The following is a 22,698-nucleotide window of genomic DNA, read 5'->3' as shown; positions in this document are numbered from 1 at the left end:
CCCTGAGACCCGCCCTCTAACCTTAGTGGCAGGGGAGGAGCAAAGCGCAAACTGGTTTTTAGGATGGAAAATATATAATAGAGCTATTTTCCTTTGGCTCTAGTAACCTCTTACTTGAAGCTTGCTGATTGGTCAGCCCCCGTAAAGGGGCGGGTGCAGAAGTAGCTCCTCCCTCCCGCTGCGCTGCTAGGACCTCCGGGATTCCTAGAGCGGCTGCGGAAGCGCTCTTGGGGGTGGGATTTATGGCTAAAGCTCGCACTTGGTTACTTCCGGCGAGGAACTGTTGGAAAGTGTCGGACGCGGTTCTCCCTTGGCTTGTGAGAACTCCATCTTCCAAGCCTGGGCTGCGGGGAGTTTACTCTTTGAGTCCCCGGGACTTAGGGACTGGAGAGGAGCGAGTAGGGCATTGTGTCCACACTGGGGTCCTGTCCCTAACCTTGACCCGTCCGGTCTCTGTCTCAGGGGTCAGGAGCTAGTCTAAGGAATCCAGATCCAAATTTCTGTCTACGACCGTGCTTTCTCCTAGAACTAATGAAGTCTTCCGTTCACCTATCAAGCCCTTATGGCTTGAAAGCCAGGACCAGATATGACCATTTTAATGGGTTTCACTCCTATTCCGACTTAAGTTTGGCTTATGATAGAGAGAAGAAACGACTCTGTCTGGAATAATCTAGTCCTGTTATTAATATGAGATGTGTGCTTTCTCATTTCTAAAATTGTGTTTTACGTTGGGCTTGACATCACTTTTTTGTGGTCGTTTATTTGCGTTTTTAAAATCTGGACGTAGTTACTATTAGTAATTTTGTGGGTAAAGTGATAACTGACTTGTAGTCGGTATCTTTATTGAGTGGTTTTCTTTAGTATAGATGACGTCTTTGCCACCTCTCTTGACTAATAATAATTCCCGACATAGCAGTAAGGTTGTTGACTGCAAAAAGTGCCCTTCAGAAGAGCAGAGAACGAATTGGGTCAGTGTAACGGGTAGCCTCTAGAGACTCTGAGTAGTAATGATAATGACAGAATCCAAGAAAGTTACACACTTAGAGCCTCCAGCTGAGACTTCTTCTCAAGAGCAAGCTGATCTTCTCATAGTGAAAGTGGAAGAAGAGGACTGCTCCTGGATGCAGGCATACAACCGGCCAGTGTTTGAGACTTTTTACCAACGCTTCAAGCACTTCCAGTACCATGAGGCAACAGGACCACGGGATGCTCTCAGCCAGCTCCGGGTACTGTGCTGTGAATGGCTGAGGCCGGAACTGCACACCAAGGAGCAGATCCTAGAGCTGCTAGTGCTGGAGCAGTTCCTCACCATCCTGCCTGAAGAGTTCCAGGCCTGGGTGAGAGAACATCACCCCGAGAGCGGAGAAGAAGCCGTGGCTGTGATCGAGAGTATCCAGAAAGAGCTAGAGGAGCGCCGGCAACAGGTGCGTGGGAGAGGTGCAGTGAGGGGGGAACTGAGCGCTGAGGAGCTGCCAAGCTGTCTTAGCCCTCTGGTGCTTCCGTCGATCACATTCTGATCTTGCTGTTGTTGCTTTAAATGGTCTATGTATCCTTGGGTATTCTGGATTTCCCTTTGTAGACCCGAGTGGACTCCAACTGACAAAGGTCTACCTGCTTCTGCCTCACAAGTGCTGGGATTAAACGCATGTTCCATGAGTTTTATAGAATATTGTGTTTCTTCTTTTTCCTCTCCTCTTCTTCTTTTTGCAAATTATGCTTGTGTTTCTTATGTGCATTTCTTACCTGTTAGAAACAATAGGCATTCGCCTACCATGTGATTGGCCTGTGCTAGTTTTCCAGTTTATCGTCATGGAATCCATTGTATTTAGAGATGAACCAGTGTAATTCTTACATCCTGGTTTCTGGAATTCCTGCTTTAGAAGACTTTCTTGACTGCAGTTTATGAAAACCTTTTCTCAGTCCTTATTTATTTATTTATAAAAAGAATCCATTTCATTTTATGTGCTTTGGTATGAAGGTGTCAGATCCCCTGGAACCGGAGTTACAGACACATGGGTGCTGGAAATTGAACCCAGGTCCTCTGGAGGAGCAGCCAGTGCCCTTAACCTCTGAGCTGTCTCTGCAGCCCCTTCAGTACTTTTTTAAATTTGCGCTTTTTTTTTTGCCACCCGAAATTATTATAGGGAGAGAGACCCTGCCTCAGAAATAAAATGCTGTCTTTATCACTTGTTAAATTTCCGCCTGTTCGAGGCATTTGTTTCTGATGTTTGTATTCTAGTTTGTTGATCCTATTGGCTGTTTCTGGACCTGCTGTAAAGTTATTTGAGGTATAAACAGTTTTGGCATTTCCTTCCCTCTGCTTTTCCTTTCAGTATTTTCTCCTTATGAATTTAGAGCTCGATTTGGTGGGACATTCCTTTAATCCTAGCACTTGGGAAGCTGAGACAGGAGGAAGGCCCTGTCTAAAAACAAACAGAACAGAAGCCTGTGGGTTTGGAAGACAGCGAAGGTTGCTTGAGGGTCACACTCATTCCTCAGAGTGTCTGTGTCTAAATGGAAGGTGCTGACCTCATCATTTGCACTCTGAGGGTGAGGGGTACTCCAGAGTTCCAGACGGTTCTAGACTTTCGGTCTGCTTTTGCTCACCTTGTGACTCAGATAGCAAGGGGAAGGGGGGTGGCTGATCTTATTGCCGTCCAGAATTTCTAGGATGAAGTTGTGCCTTGGAGAAGGATAATTATATACTTACACCCTAGGTTGGATTGAGGGCTGAGAGCAGGATAGTAGAAGCTGGTATCACGCTGGACATGAACTAGCTTAATTCTTTTTTTTAACCTACCTTTCTTTCTTTCTTTCTTTCGGTTTTTCGAGACAAGGTTTCTCTGTGTAACAGTCCTGGCTGTTCTGGAACTTGTTCTGTAGACCAGGCTGGCCTCAAACTCATAGAAATCTGCCTGCCTCTGCCTCCCAAGTTCTGGGATTAAAGGTGTGCGCTACTTTACAGCTAGTTTAAGTCTTTTTTTAAAAAATATTTATTTATTTATTTATTTAACCTGCATGCTTGCACACACACACATCAGAAGAGGGCACCAGATCTCACTATAGATGGTTATGAGCCACCATGTGGTTGCTGGGAATTGAACTCGGGACCTCTGGAAGAGCAGCCTGTGCTCCTAATCACTGATCCATCTCTCCAACCCTAGTTTAAGTCTTTTTTGAGGCAGGGTGTAGCCTGGTTTAGCTAAGACCTTGCTGCAGCCTTCCTGTTTTCTGCCTCCTGAGTGCTAGAATTGCAGGCATATGGGACATAAACTAACTTAAATCTTAGTCTGACCAGCAGTGGCTTCCTGAGTCTCGTAATGACCTTTTCATCCTCCCTTTTCTTCTCCCGTCTTTACCTTTATCCCCCCTCTTGGCGTCTTAGGGCTCCTGGGTTGGATCAAATACCCTATTTTGCATCAGAGAAAGTTTGGAACCCTCTCTGTCCCTGGGTTTCTTCTCCCCCTTTGCCTTTGGCTGCCTTCTCTTTAAAAATAATTATTTAAAAATTTTTGTGTGTGTACGTGCATGTATGCACAAGTGTGTTGGTACCCTCAGAAGCCAGAAGAGGATACTGGATTCCCTGGAACTGGAGATACAGATGGTTGTGAGCCACCAAGTGCTGGGAACTGAACCTGGGTCCTCTGGAAGAGAAGCCAGTGCTCTTGACCTCTGGGCCATCTCTGCAGCCCCTCCTTTAATCTTTCAGGTGTTACAGAGTGACACCAACCTTCCCTAGCCTCTCCTGCTAAAGCGGGTCTCATCTGTTCTGTCCTGTAGTTGTGTTTCTTTCCCATCTAACATGGAGTTCATAATTGTGTATTTGCATATGGTTATGTCGCATGGAAGTCATTTCCTAGTAGAAGTAATCCATGTTTGTTAACCTGCTATTTAATCAGAGCCTGGCTCCTTTAGACACAAGTTCGATACTGGGCAAGGGGACAGACAGGTGACAGTCTAATGGACTCTAACGGGTTCTTTCCCATTCCCGTCTATGATTTTGCTGATTGTTTGTACTTGTGGTTGTTAGGTTGTCACATGTCCTGAAGTGCTTTCTCAGAAGATGGTACCACCCGGAGCCATGCAGGAGCCCTTCAGTCACCGGTTTCTGCCCGTGGAGGCCCAGTCTAATCAAGAGTCACGGAATCTTCTGGAGGAAAACGGTGAGGCTTATCATTTCAGTGCAGCCAATGTGACTAGAACATGGGGGCTCTGGTCACATGGGCAAAAGAGGGCCTAGTAGAGTTCGGGCGGGCGACTCCCTTGAGAGAGGGACAGCCTTTTGGATTACTGAGACTGTATCACACTTTCGCTCAAAATCCATGAACTGGGGATGTGGTTCAGTAACAGACGTTTGCCTAGCATGCATGGAGCTCTGGGTTCTGTCCCCAGGACCACATGAACCAGGAGTGGAACACCCTGTGATCCAGCACAGGAGGCAGAGGCAGGAGAATCGTCAGGGTCATCCTGGCTACAGAGCAGGTTTGTCGTGGACCTCTTAAGACCCTGTCTCAGAAACAAGTAAGCACAACTAAGGAAAACATAATAGAGACAGGACACGCATAGCACAGCAGTGGAGTGTTTCTTTAGTAAGAGCAAAATTCTGGGTGCCATTCCCAGACCTTCCTCCAAAAGCAGAAATATGGCAAAAATGATGATGGAGACTTGCGGGGGTATTCTGTGTTGCATAGGTCAGTCAGAGAAAGAGGTCCCTCCAAGAAGAGATGTTAAGGCCTGTGTGGCAGCAGGAAGGCCCAGCCTCAGAAGAACTGAACCCCGAACAGCCATACAAAGGTGTATTTATTGATTATTACACTAAGTTATTTTTTGGGTAAAGAATTTCCTCATACCAAGGTCTTACCTAATCTGTGTGTCTCTCTGAGGGAAAGTGTCTCATGCCCTCTTTTAGTCTTTTATCATTTGCAGTACACAGTAATCCAAGAGCCTTGGGTGCACCAGGGGCACCCTGTGACCAAAGTCAGGTGAAGGTCAGAGTGCTCTACCATTTACCCTGGATACAGTGAAAACTGTTCTAATGTCTACCCCAGATAGTGACTCTGCTAAATTCCTACAGCAGAAGACAATGTCTCTAAATATAGGGACTACTTAGAGAGTTTTAGAAGATTTTTTTTTAACATTTATTTTTATTTTATACGTATGAGTGTTTTCTCTGCATGTCTATGCACACCATGTGCCTGCAGTACCTGCAGAGTCCAGAAGAGGCATTGGTTCCCCTGGAACTAGAATTGCTGGTGTTTAGGCAGTGGGCCCACACCTTTAATCACAGCACTCAGGAGGCAGAGGCAGATGGATGAATCTGAGTTCAAGGCCAGCCTGGTCTACAGAAAAAAAAATTATAGGTGGTTGTTAGTTGCCTGATGTGGGTGCTGGAAACCGAACTCTGGTTATCTGCAAGAACAGTGTGCTTGTAACCACTAAGCCATCTCTCCAGCCCCACACCCTGTTTGTTTTGAGATCTGGTCTCATGTAGCCCGGCTGGCCTCAAACTCACTATTAACTGATAATGGCTTGAATCCTTGATCCTCCAGTCTCTACCTCTAAGACTGCTGAGATTACAGGTATGCACCACCATGTCTGCTTCTGTGATGCTAGGGGCCCAATACATGTCCTAGTCTCCCCGGCAAATACTCCTACTTTTAAAGATACTTTAGTTAAACCTCTTTGTATGCAGTACATTTTGATACGCAAATATCATAACAGAGTAAAGAATACTATTATATAATACTGTCCTTTTGGAACGATGGGATGGTCCAAGATCTTTTTGGGAAACATCACTTGGCAAAGATCTGAGAATGCCATACTTTTAATGTGGTTAGGTTTGTCACATCAATACCTAACTCCTGGTACCCACTTCTTGTTTTAATTAGCTTTCAGTTGCTGTGATAAAGCATGTCTTAGTTAAGATTTCTATTGCTGCAACAAAACATCATCACTGTAAAGCAACTTGGAGAGGAAGGGTTTTTTAGACTTAAACTTCAACATTGTTGTTCATCAATGAAGGACGTCAGGACAGAAACTCAAATGAGGCAGGATCCTGGAGGTAGGACGTGATGCAGAGGCCATGGAGGGAAATTGCTTACTGGCTTGCTTCCCATGGCTTGCTCAACCCACTTTCTTATAGAACCCAGGCCCAGCAGTGCAGGGATGGCACCTCCCGCCATGGGCACCTCCCCCATTGATCATTAAATGAGAACGCCTTACAGCTGGATCTCAAGGAGGCATTTCTGCAGCTGAGGCTCCTTCCTCTGTTGACTCCAGCTTGTGCCAATTTGACACACAAAACCTCCCAGTACAAAACATCATAGCCAAAAGCAACTTGGTGAGGAAAGGGTTATTTCATGATAAAGCTTTTAGTCCGTCATCCAGAGAAGTTAGGCCAGGAGCTCAAGGGAGGAACCTGGAAGCAGGAACTGCTGCAAAGACCACGGAAGAGTGCTGGCTAACTCCTTCTAGTTTGTTCAGCTTGCTCTATAGCATCTAGGACCACCAGCTCAGAGGTGGCACTGCTCAGTGACCTGGGCCCTCTCACTTTGATCATCAGTCAAGACAGTGCCCTACAGACTTGTGTATGGAGGCATTTTCTTAACTAAAAGTCCCTCTTAGATGTCCCCAGCTTGAGAAAAGTTGACAGAACACTATTCAGTGCACTTCTGTTCTTACTACTTTAGTGTATTTGTGGCCTTGCTGGGAACAGGGAATGAACAATGCTTAGTAACTTTAAAGATGAAGAAACAGATTTCTAGCGGTGTGCATGTGGATGTTTGTCAACCTGTGACTGAGACCAAACATGGAATTTATTCCATGCAATGAATGTCATTCAAGTTGTAAACAAAAGTTTCTTTTTTGTTCTTTGTGAGGCCTCAATATAAATATTGCCCCTCCCCGCTTTGAGACAGGGTTTCATGTAGTTCTGGTTGTCCTGGAATTCATTATGTAAACCATGCTGGTCTTGAACTCACAGAGATCCTCTTTCCTGCCTCTGTCTCCTGAGTGCTGGTATTAAAGGGTGTGCACTACCACTCCTGGCTTTAATCCTACTCTTAAAATCATTTTAAGTTGATCAATAAGAAAAACTCAAAAATTCAATTGTGTTCATTAGACCTGTGTAAAGTGAAGGCTGCTCTTTCCCAGTCACCCAGACCCGAATAATCACACAAAAACTATATTAATTACAACATTGTTTGGCTAATGGCTCAGGCGTGATCCTAGCTAGCTCTTACATCTTAACCACTTTCTATTAATCTGTGTATTGCCAAGAGTCTGTGGCTTACTGGTAAAGTTCTGATATCTTTTTCCTTCGGCAGCTACATGACATCTCCTTGACCCCACCTACTCTCTATATATCTCTATTCAGATTTCCCACCTGGCTTTATTCTGCTAAGCCATTGGCCAAAACAGCTTTATTTATCAACCAATAAGAGCAACACATATACAAAAGGACATCCCACATCACCTTGTTAACAGACTAGTCCATACTGCTGGGCACAGTGGTATCTGCCTGTGGTACCAGCAACTTGAGAAGCTGAGGCAGGAGGATCTGATTAGTCCAGGAGTTTGAGTGAGACAGAATCTGGCCTGTACTGAGATATGAAGGTGACTTGTTACCACAGTAAAAATCTGTGAAACCCTGAGCCCTGGGAAATATCAGTTTGCCCTAAGCGTAGCAGGGATTAGCTGGACCAAAGCAGGGAGACTGAGAAATTTTGTTTTTAGACAGGGTCTCACTAAGTGTCTTTGGCTGGCCTTGAACTCATAAAAGTCCACTGGCCTCTGCCTCCTGAGCATTAGGATTAAAGCCTGGGCCCCCATGCCCAGTTAGTCAGTGTTCTGGAGAAGAGGGAATAAGGAGTGGTGGGACAGGTCCAGAATGTATAGGGTCCTGAAAGCCAAGGTGAATTTCACTTTGGTGCCTCGGGCTGCGTGGGCAAAGGAGGGGCATGCCGGCTGATGGCACCGAGAACCTCCAAATAGTCTTATTTATACCTTTTCTCCACTCTCAGCCCATCCTGTTCTCCAGGTTCCTTCTGTTCCCCCGAAGGACAGCCAGGAGCTGACAGCCTCACTTCTCTCAGCCGGGTCCCAGGTGAGCTAGCCCTCCTCTGTCCTCCATGAGAACCCATGCCCCTCCCCAGCCTCCATCCCCACCAGTCCTAGTTTTGTTTCTGCTTACTGGGACAGAATACCCTGATAGACACAGATTATAAAAGAGAGGGGTTATTTTAGCTCCCTCTCCAGGTTACAGTGCGCCATCGCGAGGAGGTTAGCGTGGCAGGAACCTATCCACAGTCCAGAGCAGAAAAAAAGAAAGGCATGCCCACTCAGCTAGCCCTCTCTACTCTTACACAATCCAGGAGCCAAACCCAGGGTGTGGTGCCACCCACAGAAGGCTGGGTCTTCCCACAGCAGTTTCCTTAATTAAGAAACGATTCAGAGGTCTTTCCATAGGCCAGCTTGTTCTAGACATTCCCTCATGGATACTCACGGAGATTCTAGGTGTGACACCATCTTTACCAGGTACCTCACTAGCTTCCAGGCCCATCCCCAGTGGATGGTTTCCGTTCATTGCCTTCTTTTTCCTTTCTGCTTAATGTTTCCCTTTTGGATGCACAGTCTCTCCCCTGGCTTCTGACTTGGGGCCCCAGGTTCGCACACAGGGAGTGGGAATTTAGCGGAGATCTCCCATTTCAGAAGTTGGTGAAAATGGAAGATGTGGCTGATGTGGCTGTGTCCTTCATCCTGGAGGAATGGGGACATTTGGACCAGTCCCAGAAGTCTCTTAGTAGGGATGACAGAAAGGAAAATTGTGAGCGTATCACTCCTGTGGGTAAGAATTGTCCACCTGCATGAGGAGGACTCCCCGGTTTTGTTACCTTGTAAAGAGTTTGTGTAGCATGTTTCAACCGCTATGGCTTTACTTTATAATCTTTCAAAGTTTTTTATTTTGTTTTATATGTATGAATGTTTTGTCTTCATGTATGTGTACCATGTGCATGCCTGGTGCCCACAGAGGCCAAAGGAGGGTGTTGAATCCTCTGGAGTTGGAGATGGCTGTGAGCCACCCTGTAGGTGCTGGGAATCACACCTGGGTCCTGTGCCAAAGCAGCCAGTGCTCCTAACTACTGACCCATCACTCCAGTCCCCTTTACTTTATAATCTATGAAAGGAAATCAACCAGCCTTTCCTGAAGATTGTTTCTAGCTTACAAAGGATGAGGTTGAAGGACTGTTAGTACAAGGAAGGTAGTTTTTAAAATTCTTACTGTTTTTACCTTGTTTATTGTGTATATGTATGATGTGTTTGTTTGCCATAGTATGGAGGTCAAAGGACACCTTTTTTTCTTCTGAGACAGGATCTTACTCTGTAGTCCTGGTTGACCTGGACTTGCTATGTAGACCAGGCTATCCTCAAACTGACAGAGCTCCACCTGCCTCTGCCTCCCAAAAGCTGGAATTAAAGTGTGCGCTATATGGCCTGCACAGGACAACTTTGTGGGACCAGTTCTGTTTATCCACCTTTATATTAGTTACAGGGATCAAGCAGGCTGCCAGGCCTGCACAGCAAGCGACGTTTCCTGATGAGCCATGTGACCAGCCCTGTTTGTGTTTTCAGATTTTTATGTGTGCGAGTGTTTTGCCTGCATGTATCTGTGTGCACCACATGCATGCCTGGTGCCTCTGGAGGCCACAAGAGGGTGTACTCTTAACTACTATCTCTCTCCAGCGTGTTTTTGGTTTTTTTGAGACAGTCTCAATATATATAGTCCAGATGGCCTTGAATTCCTGGTACTCCTGCTTCAACCTTCCAGGTGCTAGAGTTAACAGACCCAGTTATCCAGGGAACATTTTTACAATCTAGAAGTTGCTAAATTTGGGGGTTTTTTTGGGGGGGAGGTAGGGGTTGGTTGTTTTTGAGGATTTTTTTGTTTGTTTGTTTTTTCCAAATAGGGTCTCCCTCTATAGCTGTAACTGGCCTGGAACTCACAGTATATATCAGGCTGGCCTCAAACTGACAGGGACTGGCTTGGCTTCTCAGCCTCCTAAGTGTTGGAATTAAAGGTGTTTGCCACCACATCCAGGGATGCTAAATTTTGACACAATGATTTCTTTTGTTTTTTAATTATTTTTATTTTATGTGTGAGTGCCTACATGTATGTATATGAACTATGGCCTTGTGCCAGAGGAGGCCAGAGAGGGTGTCAGATCCTCCTGGGACCTGAGTTACAGTAAGTGAGGCACCTAACATGGGGGTTGGAGACTCCAGTCCTTTGTAAGAGCAGCACATGCTCTTCATTACCAAGCCATTTCTCCTGTCCAGCCCAAGTTAGGTAATTCTTAGCCAAATAGTCCTCAGCTACAAAAATTCCTGTGTTCATTACTTTTCTCGTTTCTGGAACAGGATCCCTGACAAGTAACATTAGGGAAGAAATTATTATTTGGGTTCACACTTTGAGGGGACAGCCATCATGGCGAGGAAGGCCTGGCACAGATGCTTTCTGTTTTGTTTTGTTTTCTTTTTTTTTTTTTTTTTGAGACAGGGTTTCTCTGTAGCTTTTGCTGCCTGTCCTGGAACTAGCTCTTGTAGACCAGGCTGGCCTCGAACTCACAGAGATCCGCCTGCCTCGGCCTCCTGAGTGCTGGGATTAAAGGCGTGCGCCACCACTGCCAGGTGCTTTCTGTTTTCTATATAGTCCAAAGCCCCTGAAACGGTGCTATTCTTTTTAAGGTGGGTCTTCCTTCTGGAAGTACCTTTCCATGTCCAGATACTTGTTTCCTAGGTGATGATTAGCCCTGAGAACATATGAGATTTCACTATTTCTTAGTAGGGTGGTGATTACTGTATCTCAGTAGCATTGGTTCTTTGCTGCCTTTGTACTCATTTTCCATTCCCATTCTCATCACCAATCAATCTACCCTCCCCTTTTTGTTTGTTTGTTTTTCAAGACAGGGTTTCTCTGTGGGACAGTTCTGGCTCTCCTAGAATGCACTGTAGGCCAGGCTGGCCTTGAACTCACAGAGATCTGCCTACCTCTACCTCCCAAGCGCTGGGATTGAAGGCCTGTGCCACCCTCCAGCCCCTTTTTACATTTACTTATTTGTTGGTGGTTGATCTGGACATTTTTCAGTGACAGGGTCCTGAGGGGAAGGACCAGACCAGGTGATGAGAAGATTAAAGAAGACAAGAAAATTTGGGATCAGGAGTTTCGGTACAAATTGATGGCTCATGCAAATTTATTAAGAAGAACAACATCTTATGTACAGCTTGCAGGAGGAAAAATGGGACAAAGTCAGAACAACCTGTCACACAGTGGGACAGAGTCAGCAGGAAGCTAATCAAGCAGTGTTGCCAAAGGGAACAGAGGATGTCTCAGCGGCATCACAGACATACTGCTCACCAGCCTTGGGACTGATAACCACAGCCCTTCAGGGGGGGAAAAGTTGAATTCTCAGGATCCAGAAAATGTCAGCTCCCCACAAGGCCTGACCCCAAGCCATTACTGGCTTTGACAAGCAAGTTCCTGGGTTTAGACAAGGAACTCATCCTTTTTCATATGTCATAGCCTCAGGGAATGTCCTGGACTGGCCTAGCCCTTAGCAAGGAACCAGGGTAGTGTGTGTGTCACAGCAGCACACGTATGAAGGTCAGAGGACAATTCGTAGGAGTCAGTTCTCTCCTTTCACCATAAGGGTTCCAGGAATCCTAATGTCATCAGGATGGTCCCACTGAGCCGTCTCTCCAGCACCTGTATTTTGTTCAATTTGTTTGGATCTTAGAAGCAGTCTTTTAATTTATTTTTTATTTTATGTGTGTTGGTGTTTCGCCTGCATGTATGTCTTTGTGAGGGTGTCAGATCTTGGAGTTACAGACAATTGTTAGCTGCCATGTCGGTACTGGGAATTGATCCCAGGTCTGCTGGAAGAGCAGTCAGTGCTCTTAACCACTGAGCCGTCTCTCCAGCTCCCATAGAGGTAGCCTTTTAGCTCAGTGATTTAGTTATATATTAAATCCATTGTTTTCTGGACTGGGAAGATGGCTTAGTGTCTAAGAGTACTTGCAGTCTTCTAGTGGACCTGAGTTGGGTTCCCGGCACGCATGTCAAGCAGCTCGCAGCTGCCTGTCGCTCCAGTCTCAGGGGATCTGGCGTAGTCTTCTAGATGCCAAGGCTACCAGCACACATGTCATAAATAGAGACACATAAATAGAAAAAAATAAGTGTTATTTGATTAAAATATCTTCTTCATTCTCTTTTAAATTAACACAGAGATACTTACCAGTTATCAGAGGTGTGTGTGTGTGTGTATGTAGTAAGTGAGTGCGTTGGGTACCCATTCAGGTTTTATGCAGAATTGTAAGTTCAAATCCAGCCACACTTGTTTACTATGTCATTTATTTTTCTTTTATGTGCATTGGTATTTTGCTTGCATATATGTCTGTGTAAGGGTGTCAGATCTTGGGGTTATAGACAATTGTTAGCTGCCATGTGTGTGCTGAGAATTGAACCCAGGTCCTCTGGAAGAGCAGTCAGTGCTCTTAACTGCCGAGCCATCTCTCCAGCCCCTTACTGTGTCATTCTTGAGTTCTGATTTTGTCTCTCTTTGTGTGTGTGTGTGATTCTGCAGGTTGAACCCAGGACCTCTAACATTCTACTAATCCTCATGGGCTCATGTACACGGAGATACATCCCCAGCCTCCTCCCCACCTTTGTTTTTCTTTTGAGACATGGACTCTATGCATCCCTAGCTAGCCTAAAAATTGATTTGTAGACTAGGCTAGCCTCAAACTCTCAGAGATCTGCCTGCCTCTGCCTCTGAAGTGCTGGGATTAAAGGCATGCATCATCACACCCAACCCCCTTTTATACTTTCAATGTTGAGAAAGGGTCTTGGGAAGTTAGTTGTCCTGTCTGACCTAGACTTTGATCCTTCTGTTTTGGCCTCAAGTAGCAGGGATTCCAGGCCTGTGCCACCAGGCCTGGCTACCCCATTGTCATTCCAGCAGCTTAACAGCTTCACTATATCCCCTGCCCCTTACCTTCAGGGTCTCTGCCTCTTACCTTCTCTCCTTTAGAAGGCCACATTCTATCATTTTATACCTGCAGATTGCTGATAGCATCATAGAAGGCCAGAAGTTTAAAAAAAATACTTATCATATTTGAAAGTAAATTTTTAAAAAAATAAGTCCATAAATATAGACTCATCTGTAGTGCTATTGGTAGAGTGCTTGCTTAGAGTGCAGAGGCCTGGGAGCCACCCCAGAGCACTGCATAAACAAGACATGGTGTCTCACACCTCCCATCCTAACACTCTCCTCCCTCCTTTCCCTTTTCTTTCTTTGTGTAGTCTGGGTCTTGTAGCTCAGGCTGGCCTTGAGCTCTGTGTATCCAAGGATGACCTTGAACTTCTGCTCTACCTCCTGCCTCTACCTCCAGGAGTAGGTAATTGCACAGCTGGAGGTAGAACCCAGGGCTCTCTGTCGCTTGACCAGCACTGCACCGGCTGAGCTGCCTCCCCGCTGTCCTTCTGCCGATCTCTGTCCTCTCCCTGTGTGGTCATTTTCCAAAGCCGTGCACTCCTAACTGGCTTGCTTCCCTAGTCTCCTCTGCTACTCTGTCCCCTTCTGCAGTGTGGGCACTAGCTGATTGCCTGTTTCTTCTCTCATTTCAGATTCTGAGTCCAGGGAGGGCAACTTAGAACTTGTGGCACGGCAGATCTCTGGTGGCGCTGACTCACACTGGGGGGCAGCAGGAAGCACAGAGAGCAATGGCGCTCAGAGTCAAGAGCTTGCAGAAGTTAGCGACCTAAAGAACATGGCGCAGAGGTGGCAGGTGAACCCCACTGTGGGGAAGTCAAGGCAGAAAAAAGCTCTGAACTCAGGCCCAGATGGCAGCCGTAAGCAGAAATCCAACGGTGAGCGAGGTCACAGATGCGCTGACTGTGGGAAGTTTTTCCTCCAAGCCTCAAACTTCATTCAGCATCGCAGAATCCACACAGGAGAGAAACCATTTAAGTGCGGGGAATGTGGGAAAAGCTACAATCAGCGAGTGCACCTCACTCAGCACCAGCGAGTCCACACTGGCGAGAAGCCCTACAAGTGCCAGGTGTGCGGGAAAGCCTTCCGCGTGAGCTCCCACCTGGTGCAGCACCACAGCGTTCACAGTGGGGAGAGGCCCTATGGCTGTAATGAGTGTGGGAAGAGCTTCGGCCGCCACTCGCACCTGATCGAGCACCTGAAACGCCACTTCAGAGAGAAATCCCAAAGATGTACGTCTGGGGAGCATGTGTTTTGGGAGTGGCTAGAAGCAAACGTTGATTTATTAGCTTAGTAGGAAAGAACAGATGGGCCAGGCAGGGTGGCATACACCCTTCATTCTAGCACTCAGGAGTAGGGGCGGGAGGATGGATATGAATTCAAAACTAGCTTGGTCTACTTAGTTCTAGGCTAACCAGAGCTACATACTGAGACCTTGTCTCACACAATAACTGACAAACAAAAACAAACCAGCCCCCCCCCAAAAAAAACAGATGAATTGTGGTAATAGACAAAGTTATAGCTTAGTTATTCTTAATTTAAGCTTTAAAAAATTTAAAATATTTATTTTTCTGTTCTCTTTTGAGAGTGTATCTCATTTAGTTCAGGCTAGCCTTGGACTCTATGTAGCCAGATACAGCACTGAACTTCTGATTCTCCTGCTTCAGCCTCCTGAACACTAGGATTGCCGTGTAGCCTGGGCTGGTCTCCAATTTGCAACCCTCTTGTCTCAGCCTCCCAAGTGCTGGATCATAGGAGTGAGTCAATATGCCTAGCTCCTCACACCCCCTCTCTCAGTTCATCCTATATAGCCCAGGCTGGCCTTGAACTCATGTAGTATAGGCTAGCCTCAAACCTTATATTCTCCTGCTTTAGCCCCCCAGCTGTTGGGGTTACGAGCAGGTGCCACTATTCCTGACCTAGTAAGTCTCTACCTCTCTCCTCTCTCTTGTCTGTCTGTCTATCTATCTATCTATCTATCTATCTATCTCTTTTATGTGCATTTGTGTTTTGTCTGCATGTATGTCTGTGTGGGGGTGTCAGATCTTGAAGTTACAGATAGTTGTGAGCTGCCCTGTGAGTGCTGGGAATTGAACTCGGGTCCTCTGGAAGAACAGTTAATGCTCTTAATTGCTAAGCCATCTCTCCAGCCCTGTTTTGTTGTTGTTGTTGTTTTAATCTTATTCTTTTCATTAGCTCAGTACCAATGTTCTTTCCATTGCTGTTGGCATTAGTTAGATACATATGTCCCCTTTTGTTATTCCTAATATGCTACATTTTTTTTCTGACATTTTTTTTTCTGTAAAAGGAATTAAGAACCAAAGTTTAAAGTTGTGTTTGCCCTTTACTTTTTTAGGTAGTGACAAAAGAAGTAAGAACACTGAACTGAATGTTAAGAAACTTCCAGAATTTTCAGAAGGAGACGTGGAACTATCAGAAGAAATCCAAAGTAATGCTTCTCAGGTTGAAGGTTATAATGAAGGCTATGAACACCAAGATAGGGCAGGTAGACAGCAGGGAATTGTGAGAGAGATCCCGGGACAGCCTCCTTCAAAGAGGATGAATTGCAGTGAATTCAGCTCCATCCACAAAAAGTCTTCCCCGGGAGAGCGGCCACATAAGTGTGACGAATGTGGGAAAAGCTTCATTCAGAGTGCGCACCTTATTCAGCACCGCCGCATCCATACTGGGGAGAAGCCATTTCGGTGTGAGGAATGTGGGAAAAGCTACAATCAGCGTGTCCACCTCACTCAGCATCACCGGGTTCACACTGGTGAAAAGCCCTACACCTGTCATTTATGTGGGAAAGCCTTCCGAGTGAGGTCCCATCTCGTCCAGCACCAGAGTGTGCACAGCAGGGAGAGGCCCTTCAAGTGTAATGAGTGTGGGAAGGGATTTGGGAGGCGTTCACATCTGGCCGGCCACCTCCGACTCCACTCTCGAGAGAAGTCGCACCAGTGCCATGAGTGTGGAGAGATCTTCTTCCAGTATGTCAGCCTCCTTGAACACCAAGTGCTCCATGTGGGCCAGAAAGGGGAGAAGAACGGCGTCTGTGAAGAAGCCTATAGCTGGAACTTGACTGTGATAGAAGACAAGAAGCTGGAGTTAGAGGAGCAGCCGTACCAGTGTGATACCTGTGGGAAAGCCTTTAGTTACAGTTCCGACCTTATTCAGCACTACAGAACTCACACTGCCGAGAAACCCCAGAAATGTGATGCATGCAGAGACAGTGACTGCCAGTGTCCCCACACAAAACAGCATCCGAAAAGCTGCCCCGGCGGGAAGTCCCATCAGTGCAGTGAATGTGGGCAGGGCTTCAGTCTGAAGTCTCATCTCTGTCAACACCAGAGAATCCACACTGGGGGGAAGCCCTTCCAGTGCAAAGAATGTGGAATGAGTTTCAGTTGGAGCTGTAGCCTCTTTAAACATCTGCGAAGCCATGAGAGGACAGATTCCCAAACACCTGAAGCGTGAAGGAGCCTGTTTCTGTTGGGAAACAGCCTGGTTTTAGAGCATTCCATGGCTGACATAATGTAATGACAACAAGAATTTTTCCATCTTAACCATCAAACCTACAGGCGAGGGGGAACCCTGCAGGTAGAACTTAGCTTTCAGGGACACTGTCGCCTCCATGGAGTGTTCTGGTTAGCGTCTTCATGCTTGGAAATCTAGATGAAAAGAGACCCTCTGGCTAGGTATGGTGGTGCTCACCTGTAAGCCTTGGGAGGCAGAGGCAGGAATATTTGGTTTATATAGCAAGTTCCACACCAGCCAGAGCTATACAGTGAGACCCCTGAGTGAGAGAGACAGACAGACACACACACCTCTGGGTACTGTAGATGAAGGGAAGTCTTGACATTGTTTCTTTGAAGCTCAGAAAATAACAAAGAAGCCTCATGAGTGCAGTAGAAATTAGCCTGTAATTTCCACCACAACAGCACAGCTGTTCAGAGAATCGTGCATTGACAGGAACTGTGGCAAGGTGCCCATCTTTCCAGAAACGGCTAGCCCAACCACCCCAGTCATTGTTCCCATCCCGAGTATTAAACCTTTGGGAAAGAAGTTGACTTGAAGTTTTTCTCTTTGTCAAAATTGGGGTTCAGAGGATGGGTGGGACATGTTCTTGCTGCTGCCTCCAGTTTACAGCTTCTCTAGACAGCACAACTTGTTTTCATCTTGATTCTGCTAGCAACAAGGTCAGCTAGTATTAAGTACCTAAGGTTCGGCAAGATGGCTCAGTGGGGAAAAGGGCTGACTACCAAGTCTTGACATTGACAACTTGAGTTCCGTCTGCAGGAGCCACATAGTGGAAGGAGAGAACCGACTTCTGTGAATTGTCCTCTGACCTCCACACATGTGCTTTGGTACTTGCATACACTAACACATAAGTTTTTAAGAGTTTGACTTGTTAGGTGTGGTGGTGTAACTCTGGCCATCCAGAGCCAGACAGTGAGACCATGTCTCCAAAAAACAAAGTGGAAAACTGGGCGGTGGTGTCACATGCCTTTAATCCCACCAGTCAAGAGGCAGAGGCAGGTGGATATTGTAAGTTCTAGGCCAGCCTGGTCTACAGAGTGAATTCCAGGACAGCCAGGGAATATACAGAAAAACCCTAAAAAAAAAAAAAGAAAGAAAGAAAGAAAGGCAGGTTGTGTGGCAGAAAAAAGCTATTTTTTTTTCAACTGGAAAAAGTTTAATTTGTAAATTTATGAGAAATGAGGGATGCTGGTCAATAATCACATAAGTTACAGGAGGGGGTCTTTGCAAAGGACAAGCTGCTTAGTAGACTGGCTTATAGTACAGATAAAGTGAACAGCTAAATCTTTCTAATGAATGGGGCCAAGTTTTATTATTAAAGAATTTTAAACCACAGAGAAATACTGTCTCGAAAAACCAAAAAAAAAAAAAAAAAAAAGAATTTTGCCCTTGTGTACCTAGTCACAGCATGGTGGTGTAGAGACCCAAGCTAACTTGAACTCATTATGTAGGGGGCGGAAAGATGACTTTGAATTGATCCTCCTGCCTCCACCACCCAGTGATAGGATCACAGGTGTGTACCACCATGCTGGATTGGATGTGGATCTAGGTATCAAACCCAGGGGTTCATGCATTTTAGACTACCAACTGAGACATATCCCCAGCCTTGCCCCACTTTGCCCTGCTGCCAAACCATTTTTAACTACTAAGTGTGTGCTCTGTGATTCACCACACACTGCAATTGCCTTGCCTAGGACTTCCTCCCTTTATGCCTCCAGCCAGTGGCCGATGTGATCTATGACACTCTGATTCATTGGCCCCACGGGGGAAAACTGCTGTTGCCTGAGCTCCAGAACCCCGCTGGGGATCAGGCCAAAGTTAAATTCTACCAGAACTATAGCAAGCTTGATGTCCTTTACTTTTGAGTGTGTCGTGTGTGAAACCAAGCACACACGTACCAGAGGACAACCTCAGATGTAGGTCCTCACCTTCCACCTTGTTATTCACTGCTGTGTATGCCAGGCTGACTGGCTCTGAGGATTCCCACCACTCTCCTGTTCCTGCCTCCCATCACCTAGTAGGGGTTTGCTGGGATTACAGCTCCTTGTGCTACTGCACATGGCTTTTTAAAAGCATGTTCTGGGAATCTGATCTCAACATATCAAGCTTGCACAAGTACTCTGCTCACTGAGTCATCTCCCCAGACTTGAGGAGCATGCCCTTAGTCACATGGCTCTGACCCCTGTCTCTGGTGCTGCTTGGTCTCAGACAGTTGGTGCCATTCATTGGGAAGTAGCTTGGTCACTCACTATGAGGCAAGGAGGGCTCTTGGTTGATGATGATTGGAGTATTGACAATCCTTGGTAAGGTGGGCTCTGTTCAGTTGCTGACATTGACTTGTGAAGTGGGGTGGGATATGGTATATCCCATGATATACCATATATGATGATAACTTGAGATGTAGTTTGCAGCTATACTTAGCACCCATTGATTAGAGGCTAGAGGCTACTTCCTTCAAGGAAGAGTGCAACAGGATAGTGTACATACAGAACTCCCCCCATCCAAAGTGACCTATGGCTAGCTATTTACCAAGGTGGGTGTACTCTATAATAAAGGGGAACAAAGTTCCATTTTCCTGACCCATTACAATACAAGTATATGGGAATCAGGTAAATGGTATCCCAGCCCAGGTCTGTATCTGATTCAGTGGGTTACATAAACTTCAGTAAATGACATCCCTCCTGCTGTGGGATAATTCTCTTGTACACTGTAAAGATTTGTCACTCATATTGGCTTAATAAAACACTGATTGGCCAGTAACCAGGCAGAGAGTATAGGTGGGGCAACCAGACTAGGAGAATTCTGGGAAGAGGAAAGGTAGAGATGTAGTTGTCAGCCAGATGCAGAGAATGAGATGCCTTACTGAGAAAAGGTACTAGGCCACATTAGCTAGACATAGATAAGAAGTATGGGTTAAGTTAAGTTGTAAGAGCTAGTTAGTAATAAGCCTGAGCAGTAGGTGAAAACGTTTATAACTAATAAAAGCTTCTGTGTGTTTATTTGGGACTGAATGGCTGTGGGACCAAACAGGACAGAAACTTCTGTCTACACCCCCATTTCATGTGTGCCCCATATTCTAGTTTTGTTCTTTGACATAACTTTTTATTTGTTTGTTTGTTTTGTATTTCAAGATAGGATTTCTCTGGCTGTACTGGAACTCACTCTGTAGACCAGGCTGGCCTTACACTTAGAGATCCATCCGCCTGCCTCTGTCTCCTGAGTGCTGAGATTAAAGGCATGTGCCACCACCACTGAGTTTGCCTTAACTTTTTAAAGATTTGTTTAAATTCTCTGTGTGTGTCTCTCTGGTGGAGTATGTGCACATGAGTGCAGGTGCCTGCAGGAGCCAGTGTTGCAGAACATTTTCCTTTATACTGTGTGAAGATGTGTCACTATGATTGGTTTAATAAAGAGCTGAATGGCCAGTAGCTAGTCAGGAAGAGGTTAGGCGGGACTTCTGGGCACAGAGAGGTCTTGGAGAAGAAGAAAGGCAGGGTCGCCAGCCAGTCACAGAAAGCAACATGAGCTGTATGGAGAGATGAGGTAATGAGCCACACAACAGGATGTAGATTAAAACAAGTGGGTTAATTTAAGTTATAAGAGTTAGTGGGACAAGCCTAAACTTAGGCCAAGCTTTCATAATTAATGTCTCCATGTTGCTATTTGGGAGCTGGTGGTACAGAGAAAGACTTGCTCCAGGCTAGAAGAGGTGTCAGAGCCACTAGATCTGGAGTCAGTTATGAACTGTCTGACTTAGGCACTCGGGTTAGGGTTTTGTGGTGAAAGAGGAAAGAGTACCTTGGTGTGTAGGGACCAAGAAATGCCGCAAATATTACACCACGCAACAGACCTCACACAAGAGATTTATAGGTGTGTGTGTGCGCGCGCACGCATGCAAGGCTGACTCTGAGTGAGCAGGAACGAGAGAGTAGGAGAGAGAAGAGAACCGTGATGGTGTGGGCTTTATAAAGGCTTTGCAACTCGTGGCCTAAGTAGAAATGTGTCACATTTGGCTGCTGGTAATGATGTTGCTGCTGGCGCTGAGTTGCTGAAGGTGGGCTGGGGGAGCGCCTGGTTCTGAAATGTGGGTGGTTCTTGGTTTATCAAAATTCTTCCCTCTTACTTATTATAAAAGGTGAGGACATAGGAAAGGGTGGTGATGAGGCAGGAATGGGGGTACCATGCTCTTTAGGCTGTCTCCTGATGTCTGGGGACATAGACATCTTTGGGAACCCATGAAAGCTAGGTTGCTGGTCAGGTCTGGGAAGATTAGGCTGTTTCAGTCAGTGTCCAGGCTCTGCAAGACCAAGACCATCTGGGGTTAGGGAAGTGCAGGCAGCAGCTGTTAGACTGGACCACCTTTGGCTAGTCACTCTGGAACTATCCAGGATGCAGATGTTGAGGGAACACCTGGAGCTGAGAGGTTACTTGGACAGATTTTATATATATATAATCATAGTCTGAACCTACCTAGCATCACAATGATAGGTTCGGAAAATAAAAACTTTCAAATCGTCTCTCAGCAGAGTATAGTGGTGCACAAGAAAGCAAAGGCAGGAAGAGCATGAATTTGAGGCCTGCCTGTGTGCAGCACATCACACACACACACACACACACACACACACACACACACACACATTAGGGACAGAAGGTAAAGTTGGGGAATTTTTTCCTAAGTGTACATTTGAAACTTTAGACACATGCTCCTGATAGTTGGGAGAAGGGAGTCCCAAGACCATAGAAGGGGTGGGGTAGATCCCACCCTCAGGAATAAATGGAACAGGCAGGTGGGGAAACAGGCTGTTGGTTGACTAAACTTATCTAGAGTTCATTTGACCCTTGAGAAGTGTATTTAAGTTGACTCCCTGAAGCTTACAATAATTTTTTAAAGCTTACAAAAAGAGATAAGTTTTAGATATGCTAGCATTACCACTGTTAGTAATCTGTGCTGAAATCCACATTGTATAAAAGGCTGTAGACTCAATTCCAGTGGTGGTGGTGCACACCTTTAATCCCAGCACTTGGGAGGCAGAAGCAGGCGGATTTCTGCATTTGAGGCCAGCCTGGTCTACAGAATGAATTCCAGGACAGCTAGGGCTACACAGAGAAACCCTGTCTCAAAAAATTAATAAATAGGGCTGGAGAAATGGCTCAGCGGTTAAGAGCATTGCCTGCTCTTCCAAAGGTCAATTCCCTGCAACCACATGGTGGCTCACAACCATCTGTAATGAGGTCTGGTGCTCTTTTCTGGCCTTCGGGCATACACGCAGAAAGAATATTGTATACATAATAAATAAATAGCTGTAGAGTTATGCCTTTAAGTCACAGTAGAAACATGGGGACCCAAAATGATTTGGATTAAAAACATGAACACTCTGCTATCCAGAAGACTGAGTGTATATAGATGCAACAGATGATTTTAGCACAACGAGAAGCACTTTTGAGTCTATACTTAAAGACAACCAAAGAAAATTTAAATCTAGAGCTTGTGATTATGATAATAGTAGCAGTGCTTATCAGAGCTAGGTTTTTTTTTAATGGATCTTTGGAACTTCACCTGGAATAAGACATTTCCTTGTGGTCTTTCCTAGAAATAGAGAAAGTAAGGACTTTATCCCTTTTCTGCTTCTCAGTGGTGCTGAGGAATACATGGTCTCATTCCCTTAAGCTGTTTTCAGTTGTGTGAAATATTTTTTTTATTTTTTTATTATGTATATAGTGTTCTGGGCACCAGATCTCAGATCTCATTATACTGGGTGTGAGCCATCATGTGGTTGCTGGGAATTGAACTCAGGACCCCCAGAACAGCAGTCAGTTCTCTTAAACCTCTGAGCCATCTCTCCAGCCCCAGAGCTAGATTGACAGCTTATCAGAACTCCATTGATTAATGTTAAAACTCTGAACTTTTGAAGTTTTAACATAATGATACCATAAAGAGGGAAAGCAATCTGAAACATTTTTTTGTTTTCATATATATTTTAAATCAGTATGTATGCTTATACCTTTACATATTGCATTTACACAGCTTAAGACACTTTATTAGACCTTTATAATGTGCATTTACATATCTTAAAACACTACTTAGACCCTTACAACTTATTTAAACTTTCACAGC

At 45.5% G+C, this 22,698-nt stretch overlaps 1 protein-coding gene across 1 annotated transcript; it reads left to right on the top strand.

The window, feature by feature from the left end:
• Positions 1–279: 279 nt before the first annotated feature.
• Positions 280–17,551, top strand: Zkscan5 (zinc finger with KRAB and SCAN domains 5). Its single transcript, XM_041678335.1, has 6 exons — positions 280–1,424; positions 4,031–4,163; positions 8,022–8,104; positions 8,710–8,845; positions 13,682–14,278; positions 15,403–17,551. The coding sequence occupies exons 1-6, from the start codon at positions 1,008–1,010 to the stop codon at positions 16,518–16,520; spliced, it is 2,484 nt and encodes an 827-aa protein (XP_041534269.1). The 5' UTR covers positions 280–1,007; the 3' UTR covers positions 16,521–17,551.
• The last annotated feature ends 5,147 nt before the right edge of the window (positions 17,552–22,698 follow it).

The sequence above is a fragment of the Microtus oregoni genome, unplaced genomic scaffold, assembly GCF_018167655.1.
Source record: "Microtus oregoni isolate MIOR12 unplaced genomic scaffold, Mior012 000029F_ref0000214, whole genome shotgun sequence".
NCBI classification, from domain to species: Eukaryota; Metazoa; Chordata; class Mammalia; order Rodentia; family Cricetidae; genus Microtus; species Microtus oregoni.
The sequence above is the reverse complement of the archived record's forward strand: the minus strand, read 5'-3'. Positions and strand labels throughout refer to the sequence as shown.